The sequence below is a fragment of the Erythrolamprus reginae genome, chromosome Z (genome assembly GCF_031021105.1).
Source record: "Erythrolamprus reginae isolate rEryReg1 chromosome Z, rEryReg1.hap1, whole genome shotgun sequence".
NCBI classification, from domain to species: Eukaryota; Metazoa; Chordata; class Lepidosauria; order Squamata; family Dipsadidae; genus Erythrolamprus; species Erythrolamprus reginae.
This window is the reverse complement of record NC_091963.1, coordinates 138,380,013-138,391,153: the sequence shown is the minus strand read 5'-3', so window position 1 is coordinate 138,391,153 and position 11,141 is coordinate 138,380,013. Positions and strand designations below refer to the sequence as shown.

The following is an 11,141-nucleotide window of genomic DNA, read 5'->3' as shown; positions in this document are numbered from 1 at the left end:
GTATAAGCCACATCCAAAGTGTGGTAGTAAAATTTTTGGTAGCCGTTCACTGTCTGGAAGGCATCTGACAACATGACTGAAAACATTGTGCTGAACAAGGTCGGTGCCAACATGCACCCTTGCTTGATGATGGAGCTTATTGGATGGCTGAAAGCAGATGTGCTACATGGGGCATCATTTTACACATACCGTTCAGCTCAACAGCTGGCCCTGCCCCCACACCCCAGTTTTAATGTCCCCATATTCTCAAAACCATTTCATATATACATGTTTATACTTTTACTGTAATCTTATATATATATATATGACAAAATTAATTAATTAATTAATTAAAATTAAATTAAATATACCATCAGAATTTCAGTTCTCTTTGGTTTTAAGGAAATTATTCCAGTTGCGTTAGTCCAAAGTTAAGAGGAATATCTGCTTTGATAGCTCCTAAGGTTTACTCTGCAAATATCCGTGGGACAATGGTAATCGCTTAAAATCAATTGGATTATTACCTTAGAAAGGCCATTTCTTTCTTAATGACTTCATGAACGCAACTTTTATCTCTTTGTTCCTCAAGCTGTAAATGATGGGGTTCAAGCTTGGGGTCACTACTGTGTAGAGCAGGGCAAAAATCCTGTTACTGTCCACAGAATCTGCTGAGTAGGGACCAAGGTAAGTAAAAATGATAGTTCCATAGAAAATGCAGACCACAGTGAGATGTGAGGAACAAGTGGAGAATGCTTTGTGCCTGTCCTTGGACATTGGCATAAGGAGAATAGTGGAGATGATGAGGATGTAGGAATAGAGGATGAGCAAAAAGAGTATCACGTTAGCTAGCGCTGTTATTGTAGAAATGGCCACTTCGTTTTTGTAGGTATAGGCAGATGCCAACCTCAGAACAGGAATAAGGTCACAGAAGAAATGACTAATTTGATTTGAACCACAGAAGGGAAGGGTGAATATTAAAAGAGAGTAGCCCAAACCTACAAAAACACCAGTGGCCCATGACACAGCAGCAAGTATAGCACATTCCCTGTAGTTCATGATATAAGGATATTGCAAGGGTTTGCAAATAGCAACATAGCGGTCATATGCCATGACACGAAGAAGACAACATTCAGTGACACCAAAGAGAAGGAAGAAATACATCTGACATCCACAGCCCCATAATGATATTGTTTGTCTTTCTGATAATAAGTTCACTAGCATCTTTGGGCTGATGGATGAAGTGTAGCCAATTTCCAAAAAGGACAAGTTCCAGAGGAAGAAGTACATTGGCGTGTGAAGTGTGGGACTGGCAAAGGTGAGGAGTAAAACCAAGCTGTTGCCCATCAAGGCTATGAGGTAGAATATTAGAATGAGGGAAAACAGAAGTTCCTGCCAAGTCTGGAAATCTGAGAAGCCCAAGAGGACAATTTCAGTGCTACAGGAGTGATTGCCTGTTTTCAGGGTATCATTCATGATAAAACCTAGGAACAAAAGAGGACTGTTAAATAAAGAATTATTCGTAACAATTCAATAGGCTTCTTACTCTAAAGACCTGTATCTGCTTCCTTCGTGTTTACTCATAAGTAGTAAATTGGATCAAATCTTTAGAAATAAGGAAGACTACAATTACTTTTTGTTTTTCTTTTTAATTTCTTTCTTATGCACTTTGCATTTGATTATACCAGGTTTGTCAGCATTCAAGGGACCTTTCTGACAACTGACTGATGGATATTTTCAGAATTGAATCTGCCCTGAGATTATGACTGGCAATTGTGGAATCCTCAGTTACGTGGAAGATTACAATTCCAAGAAAACTGATTTAGGAGAAAGCCACCTCATTTTTCCATTAAACACAGTTAGTGTTAATTGCTTATTATCAATTGTAATCCATGTCTATTACATAAAGAATGTCATTTTCCATCTAGACAGGTACACACAAATATGCAGAAATTTCAGGCATCATCTCTGTCTGGTGCAAAAGAATTAAATATTAATGCATTTTTGCATTAAAAATATTAAAATAAAACTCTCATAATATCCTACTTAGCATCATTTAAAAATTAAATTCTCCGTCTTCAATATGCATAGTATGCAAACCCCCAAGTCTGACCTTTCATAAATTATGAGATATCCATTTTACTTGGTAAATGATTTTCTGATTATTTCAAATGGATGCAATACAGAGAATTGACAATGCTGTAGTATTCAGAGGCAAGTTGAGGCTTCGAAGATTTTTCTGCCATACCTAAGTCTTCATGCCATCTGTCCCTCTGGAAACAAAAATTGATAATTTTGTCTACTCAATGATTTTAAAAGAGCTACTAGATTCTCAGAGGATCCCAAATTCCAGGGAGACTGGGGAACTTTTCTCTAACAATGTCTCTTGACAGAAGCCCAAGGATTCACCCTGGGAATTTAGTAAATTAATACTAGGGAGCAATCCAGAGCTGGGTAAAATCATTCCTTTCAGCAGAGTTAACAAATCCATTGGCCTCCGACACTGAATATTTTTATGTCCAATTTCAAAGGATCTCTGCTTGCCAAGTTTGCTTATATGAATTGGAATGTTACTTCGGCATCAGTCCAGACTTGGGGAGATTATGTGTGTTATGTATGTTGTTATGCATGTTGGGATTGGTCTTTGGCGTCATACAAATTCCATTGCATGGGTATACTGTGTATATACATACAATGACAATAAAGTATGTATGTATGTATGTATGTATGTATGTATGGATGGATGGATGGATGGATGGATGGATGGATGGATTTATTTATTTATTTATTTATTCATTCATTCATTCATTCATTCATCTATTTATTTAAAGTTCTTGTTCCACTTTAGGTGTGACATAGTCTGAGAGATCTTGGACCAATTGCTCTCTCTCTCTCAGCTGTAAGAAGTACACAATGGCAACTTGTTTCAGAAAATTTACCAAAAAAGTGCAAGGGCTTGTCCAGATAATCACCAAGAATCAACACAGTTTCAAATGCATTCCACAAAGGTAATGCATTCAGTGTCATAATTGGTATTGTGCCTATCCAGTATTTCCTGCCATAGGCATGAATAATTTCATAGAAGATATTTGAACAGAGCACCGTAAGGTCCCAAATATGTACTTGAGTCACCAGAATGCCAAAGAGAGACTCAAGAAGAGTATTGAAAAAATAAAAGCTTTTATTTGTACAAAGAAAGTGCTGGGTGGACTTATTTCATGGAATATAGACAACAAGCATGAAGGAAAAATCCACACCCAAGAAGAGTGCGACCCCAACATCTTATACCCACATAAAGCCAATTAGAGACAAATGTTTGTTACCCATTATGGGCAATGTCTTGCCCATGCCACTTTTATCTATGGAGATTCTTGGCCCATGCCCTGTCCATGTTTTTGTTCTTGTAGCATGTGCATCTAAATTTGAAAAGTGGCCTCACCTAGCCAAGATTTCAGATGGTTCACATCATAAAAGAAGATTGATTGTGTTCCTGGGCAGCCACCTTCTCTGCCCCTGTTATCTATGGAGCAGGATGTTCCTGAATAACTATTTTGTTCTATCTTTCTTATTTACTCACCAAGGGTGTGACTATCTTTGAAGCAAACAAGCAGAAAAGCGAAAGCAGATAACAAAGGTTACAATTCTTACTAAGCAAGGGTTACAGAATTAATTCCTAATAAGTAATTCCTAACAGTAGCAAAATAGCACAAGCAATTCTTAATAGAAGCTAATAGCAAAGGTTAGATTGATTTCTGTCGCTATGTCCCTTCAGCACATTTAATGTCCCCTTTTCTTCCCTGAACTATTGATATGCCTGTTAATTTAGTTCCATTCATATTTCTCCCATATTCATTGATACACTATTTGAATCTCTAATACAGTGTTTCATCCTTCATAATTAAATTGTTCAAATTGTTGGTTTTAACACTGGTGTGTTCCCAAAATTGTAAATGAGGAACAGGTCTTGATCCTGAGCTTCCAACCATCAATCTTGGCTTTTGTAATCTTGTGAATAGCAATAGCACTCAGACTTATATACTGCTTCAGTGTTTTTCCAGCCTTTTCTAAGCGGTTTATAGAATTGGCATATTGACCCCAACAATTTGGGTCCTTATTTTACCCCTCTTGGAAGGATGGAAGGCTGAGTCAACCTGAGCCTGGTGAGATTCAAACTGCCAAATTGCAGGCAGCTAGCAGAAGTAGCCTGCAGTACTGCACTCTAACCATTGTATATAGATATATAAATAAGAAATATAATGAAATGGACTATGATCTGTAAAAGACTATTGTGATGTATATTTATTTTTAATCTGTAAAAATTAATAAACTTTTAAAAAAAGAATTATCTTGAAGATGATTTCTTCTAACACATCAGGAAGATGACATCTTCAAGGCAACTGATTCAGGATCAAAGAATTTTATCCATCTACCCATCACAACATAGTGGATTATGTGTTCCTTCCTTCATTAAGTGATTCGGTAGCTTGTAAAACAATAATAAAAATCTCCAGAAAAAAATCATTGTTAAAAACGGCTTTTTAACAGACGTTTATGAAGGCAAAATGCAACTCATTGCTCAACACCCAATGCAATGAATTCTCCCACCTACTTAAATAATCTATGGCATACACAAATTGATTTTGAGATAACATGTCAGATAATGATTATAAATATTCGGATGCAGTGGCTCACTGGCTATGATGCTGGACTTGTCCATCAGAAGGTTAGCAGTTCAGCTGTTCAAATCCCCAGCACAGCATAATGGAGTGAGTTTCTATTATTTGTCTGTTATTAGATACAAATATTGCACAATGACATAGTTTGTTTGGAATAGAGTAGAGTAGAATAGAGTAGAGTAGAGTAGAGAAGAATAGAATGGAATGGAATGGAATAGAATGGAATAGAATAGAATAGAATTGAATTCTTTATTGGTCAAGTGTGATTGGATACACAAGGAATTTGTCATTGGTGCATATGCTCTCAGTGTAGATAAGAGAAAAAGATACATTTGTCAAGAATCATGTGTTACAACACTTAATGCTTGTCATAGGGATCAAATAAGCAATGAAAAAACAGTCAATATTAATAAAAATCTTAGGATACAAGCAACAAGTTACAGTCATACAGTCCTAAGTGGGAGGAAGATGTGCCAGACAGCTGATTTTTGCCTTGCACAGAGGCTCTGGGAGGGCACTTTTGGCTTCCAGGGAGCCTCTGGGGGTATGGGGAAGGTGATCCCCCCCCAGCTCCAGGGAAGCCTTTGGAGCCTGAGGAGAGCGAACCACAAGCCTACTGGGCCCACTAGAAATTAGGAAACAATCCGTGTCCAGCCTCCAGAGGGCCTCCTGGGGGTGAGGGAGCTGCTTTTGCCCTCCCCGTGCATTGAATTAAGGGTAGGGGCAATTGTGCATGCGTAATAGCATGCGTGCATGCTCTTTTGGCACCCAAAGGAAAAAAAGTTCACCATCACCGTCCTAAGGGAAACATTTACCTTTACCTATAAATACTGACTATTACAAACAAACAAAATTTTGCTGTATTCCTATATCATAAATGATATTAAATTCCACATAAATTATTGATCAATATCACATATTCTCTGTTGATATCTTACCATTTCTTTTTTTTTTTTTTTTTTTTTTAAATCCATGGACGAATGGCCCTTGCATAAATCTGTATAGGCAGTCCTTGACTTACAACTACAATTGAACAAAAAAGTGATGTGGCAAAAGTGAGACAATTAAGTGAGTTTTGCTTCATTTTATGATCTTTCTTGCCACAGTTGTTAAGTGAATCACTGCAGTTGATAATGTTACTATAAATTAGTAATATTGTTGTTAAGAGAATCTGGCTTCCCCGCTGACTTTGTTTGTCAGAAGGTCACAAAATGACCTTGGGATATAGTAAAGATCATAAATATGAACCAATTGCCAAGTATCTGGATTTTGATCGTATGATCATGAGGGTGCTGCAAAGATCGTGATGGGCGTCCTCGTCACAGGAAGAGTTCACTGGGACTGCAACACAACCCAGAGCACAACTGTGTCACTGCAAATTCACACATAACCCAATTAGGCAAGCAAAGAAGAAGGGCAAGGCAAACAGGACAAAGGAAGCAGGCCAAGGCACAGCAAAGTATCCAGTCAGTTACAGCAAAAGGCAATGTTTGTTTCTGACAAGGGCATCTTTAAATCTCATTCCCCAGGTGAGCCTTGCAAAGAGGGGTGATGCGCCCTCTTCCCGAGTCATTGCTGATCCTGCCACCTCTCTATTTGCCATACTCAGGGAAGCAGAAGAGAGGTAATTGCTCATTGCCGGAGCTCCGTCACTCCTATGCTCCATGCCTGCCCGCTCCTCCCTCCTCATTTGGTCATCCTATGCCCACTTTCCTTCACTGGCAACCTTTCCCAGGTCTAAGAGACCCAGGATGGTCTCATACTGCTGCTCTGGTCATTCCTCCAAGGCCAGAGAGGCCACCCCATCCTCCTCCAATGGTCTTTGTTCCATCTCGTCATCCTACTCGGACCCAGGCTCTGATGGGGCCATGACAAAAATAAACTCATTTGCTAAAGTGCTCATGATTTACCACATGTGTGTGTGTGTGTTTCTAGATTTTCACAGGTATAGGTATGTAAGTCTAGGCAAGGTTGATAGACTACTGGCGATGTTTCGACAATGTTCCACTTGTCATCTTCAGGCTGTTGTCTTTGGCTTTGTGTTTGCCTGAACACAAAAACAAAGACAACCACCTGAAGATGACGAGTGGGACCTCGTCGAAATGTCGCCAGGAGTCTATCAACCTGACATGGGGAAAAACCCAAATATGCCTAGACTTACACACACATACACACACGTACATATGTATGTATGTATGTACTTATAAATTGAATTTTGAGACTTGGGGGGGGGAGAAATTTCTTATATTTTCATTAGTTTTTTATTTGAGGCAGGAAATAGACTGATAACTATGCATACTTTCATTATATTAATATCAACATTATCTCCTCAAATTGGACTTCAACTAGTCCAAGTATGATTTATAAACAATATTTTACACTTGCAATGGATAAAGAGTTATCAGTTCCTCTAGCGATGAAATTCAAAACTTTTTCCTAACGGTTCTGCGGGTATGGTTTGGTGGGTGTGATAGGGTAAGAATACTGCAAAATCCCCATTCTGACCCCACTCTGGGGCCAGTCAGACTCAAACATCCAGGTATCAGTTCTCAAGAACCTGCTGAAATTCACCTGAGATTATCAGTGGAAGAGGATTTTACATTGGTCGATTGTTCGGACAATGAGCCTGTATGATCTCAAGCTTCTTGTTACTTACCTCAATCCTTTCAACCTAAACACTTCCTCCTCCTTCCTTTAACCCTTATTTTCTACATTTTTTAAGCTGTCAGGCAGTCTTTCTTGTAAAGAAAAGGCCAGTGACCTCTTTATTTATACATCACCAGAATAATCAAGTTACATTTCCTGTCAAGGTTGTTTCCTCATTTTGAATACATCTGTTTCCAGCTCTAGATTATTCCAGAGTTATTCCATAGTGCTGGTATCTTCTAAACTTTATTCTATGTATACATATGTTTGACACAATTGTAAACTAATGCAATTTGATTATTATCTCAGGAAAACTGTTTGTTGGTTATTAATTTCATGAAAGCAGCTTTTATTTCTTTGTTCCTCAAGCTGTAAATGATGGGGTTCAAGCTTGGGGTCACTACTGTGTAGAGCAGGGCAAGAAATCTGTTAGAGTCCACAGAATATTCTGAATGTGGACTAATATAAGTAAAAATGACAGTTCCGTAGAAAATGAAGACAACAGTGAGATGTGAAGAACAAGTGGAAAATGCTTTCCGCCTGCTCTTGGCCACTGGCATTCTGAGAATAGTGATGATAATAAGGATGTAAGAAACAAGGATGAGCAAAAAGGGCGTCAAGTCAACTACCACTGTTAAAATGGCAATAGCCACCTCATTTTTGTAGGTATTGGTGGAAGCCAGTCTCAGAACAGGCATAATATCACAGAAGAAGTGGCTGATTATATTTGACCCACAGAAGGGAAGGGTAAAGATTGAAACTGAATGCCCCAAACCCAAAGAAATACCAATGGCCCACGAGGTAGCAGCAAGTATAGCACATTCCCTGTAATTCATAATATAAGGATATTGCAAAGGTTTGCAAATGGCAACAAAGCGGTCATATGCCATGGCACAAAGAAGACAGCACTCAGTGACACCGAAGAGAAGGAAAAAACACATTTGACAGCCACAGCCCCAAAAGGATATAGCTTGTTTCTCTGATAATAAGTTCACTAGCATCTTTGGGCTAATGGAGGAAGTGTAGCCAATTTCCAAAAAAGACAAGTTCCAGAGGAAGAAGTACATTGGCGTGTGAAGAGTAGGACTGAGAAAGATGAGGAGCAAGATCAGACCGTTGCCTACCAAGGCCATGAAGTAGAATATGAGGACCAGGCAGAAGATAAGTTCTCGCATAGAGTAGAAATCTGAGAAGCCTAGAAGGACAATCTCGGTGAGACAGGAGTGGTTGTCATTTTTCATGGTTTCATCCAGACCAAAGGCTAAAAGCAAGAGGAACATTAAACTATTAATTCAATAATTATTCTTTAGAATTACTAACAATATACTATTGGGTTTGTCATATTAGAGACCTATATATTTCTTCCTTTAGATTCTTTCCTTTGTTTACTTGTTTCTTCACTAACAGTAACTTGGATGTACTATATAAAAGGAAAACTACAATTTTAATTTAGCACCATATCCATTTTGGCTGTGATTGTTTCATCCTAATGAATCATGTAAACAATTCTAGGATCTGAGACCAATCTAGATTGGATCATTCTAAGATCCTTCCTCAGAAATAATTTGCCAAAGTTGTCAATCTTTAAGGTTACCAATCATCCTCCTTTAGGAAGGACAGTTCTTCTTTTGTAGATTCTGTCCTTCCTCAAAAAGTGTTCTCCTTTTCGATATTTTGAAACTAATCTGTTAATCTCTGTATTCAGAGATGCCATGCCGAATTGTTGCGCATCATGTAATGGTACAGTTCAGAAAGACGCGATTATGAAATGCATGCGCAGGGCACAGGAGAACTTCACATGTCTTGCACATGTCTCCCACCATTGCCTCTATATTATACTTCCTGCTTACTTTGAATGGAAATACGAAATTATTTCTTTCTCAGTGAATATTATACTCAGGTAAGTACAATTCACGTTTTATTAATTCATTAATTCAATTTTATACAATCTTGTCTTCAACATAAGTGTAAAATAATTTAAATATAGATTTAGTAAAGCTTTATCGCTTTTGTTACATTTCATTTTAATTATTAATTTTGTTTATTCATAATGACATAAATGTTTCATTTATTTACATTGTAGTTTTTTCTTAAATTTTTTCATCCTTTTCATTGTAAAAAAAATTGGTCACCTTACAATCCTAAGACTTTAAAATTGATCTTCTTCAATGGGTTAATGCCTATTGTTTATCATCAGTGATCAGCCATTCCTGTTAGATAAGGACTGCTTTTACTATCTAATAAGAGCATCAAAATATCTAAATATTGGTCATCCTCTTTCCCAGGTTCAAGAGAATTAAATGACAATGCACAAATGGTTGAAAATAAAACTCTTGTAATATTCCACTCATTTATAAGCAAAATTTATTTAGCTTGAGCATGCCCCACGTAAAGAATAAAACCACCAAACACAATCTTTGATCAAATATTAGATACTAATCTTGTAGCAAAACCTTGCCAAGAAAACAGCACAGACCTATCCAGGCAGTCTCCAAGAATCAATCAGAATTGAACAAAAGAGAGAGATTTATGTGGATTTCTAGAAGATCTGAAATCCCAGTGAAATTGGAGGATTTTTTACCTAATAAGGTCTCGGAACAGAAGTATAAGGAGTCTTCCTGGGGATTTGGTAAATGAATTACCAGAGGACAACCTGGATCTTAGGGAACATCTGGTTTACAGCAAAGTAAAGAAACCCTGTGGCCTCAAACACTCGATGTTTTGGTTTACAATTATCTTGTCTGCCTTATCACTTGCCATGTAGCTGGTCTTGCAGAAACTGTAGTGCCAAAAATAAAACCTACTAGTGGCATAATTTATACAGTTCTGCCATGGGGATCAATAAACACAGAGAAAATCTTAGGACATTTTTAATACCGGTATGTCTCATCCTGTTTCTAAAAGAAATATTATGATATTTAAAGGCTGTTTATCTAACCAAGATTCCAGGTGCTTACAATATAAATTGGGGTAACAATAAATATCCAAAGGAACATTCTCATTGTTAATCAATTAATTCCTAAACATAAAAAAGTCCCGTAAGCACAAAATGAGATACCAATGGATAGTAGTCTTCATTCTTTGATGTTCTTTTCCCTGAAAGCATTATATAAAAGACACATTTTAGGATGCCAAAGATGCTTTTTCAAGAGGCAACTGGACTTTCTGTTTTTTCTTTGAAGATGCAGCAAGCTCATCCAAGAAGCTTTTTCAGCTCTGACTGGATGGTGGGGAATGGGAGGATTTATACTCCTTGCAGACAGCTGGTCATTTGCAATTTTTTAGAGGGTCCTTGAAGCACTTGTCCTTGGAGGTTTATCTATGTCTTCAGGGTCACCTGAGTGGTACAAATAGCAGTAGTGCATAGACTTATATAATGCTTCACAGTACTTTACATCCCTCTCTAAGCAGTTTACAGAGTCAGCATATTGCCCTCAACTATCTGGATCTGGCCTCAGAAGGATGGAAGGCTGAGTCAAACTTGAGCCTCTAAGAATTGAACTTCTGGAATTAGTAGTGAGTTAGCCCTGCAGTAGTGCATTCTAAGCAATGTTCAACCATGGCTCTTGGATATGGAGCCTTCTTGGAATTGTTGAAAGGCTGTGTTGTGGCCCATCCACATCCCATGCAGCTGGTCACAGATCCAGAGGGTCAAGAGACAGTTGTGGCCTAATACCCTAGGCCCATGTACCTGGCACCCAAGTCTGATAGTGAGGAGGTCAGAGAGGATGAGGTGTCAGAGGCTGAAAGCCAACCAGGGTCTTCTGCACCTCCCAAGGTGCACATGAGTAAATCCACCAGGAGCCTCTTCTTGATGCTAGGGTATGCAGAGTTGCCAGAAGG

General features: G+C 38.2%; 2 protein-coding genes across 2 annotated transcripts; both read right to left on the bottom strand.

The window, feature by feature from the left end:
• Positions 1 to 504: 504 nt before the first annotated feature.
• On the bottom strand, positions 505 to 3,003 carry LOC139154148 (olfactory receptor 10P1-like). The gene is made up of 2 exons (XM_070728580.1): positions 2,916 to 3,003; positions 505 to 1,460 (listed from the first exon to the last, which is right to left on the bottom strand). Exons 1-2 carry the CDS (start codon positions 3,001 to 3,003, stop codon positions 505 to 507), a joined length of 1,044 nt encoding a protein of 347 aa, XP_070584681.1.
• Positions 3,004 to 7,603: 4,600 nt separating this feature from the next.
• Positions 7,604 to 8,539, bottom strand: LOC139175745 (olfactory receptor 10AG1-like). Its single transcript, XM_070766983.1, has one exon. The coding sequence runs from the start codon at positions 8,537 to 8,539 to the stop codon at positions 7,604 to 7,606; it is 936 nt and encodes a 311-aa protein (XP_070623084.1).
• Positions 8,540 to 11,141: the final 2,602 nt, after the last annotated feature.

Coding starts and splice junctions, on each gene's coding strand:
- LOC139154148 (XM_070728580.1), bottom strand. CDS start 3,003: ATGACACTGAATGCATTACCTTTGTGGAATGCATTTGAAACTGTGTTG. Junction 1,461..2,915: donor CAAGCCCTTGCACTTTTTTG/GTAAATTTTCTG, acceptor TTTTGTTCCTAG/GTTTTATCATGAATGATACC.
- LOC139175745 (XM_070766983.1), bottom strand. CDS start 8,539: ATGAAAAATGACAACCACTCCTGTCTCACCGAGATTGTCCTTCTAGGC.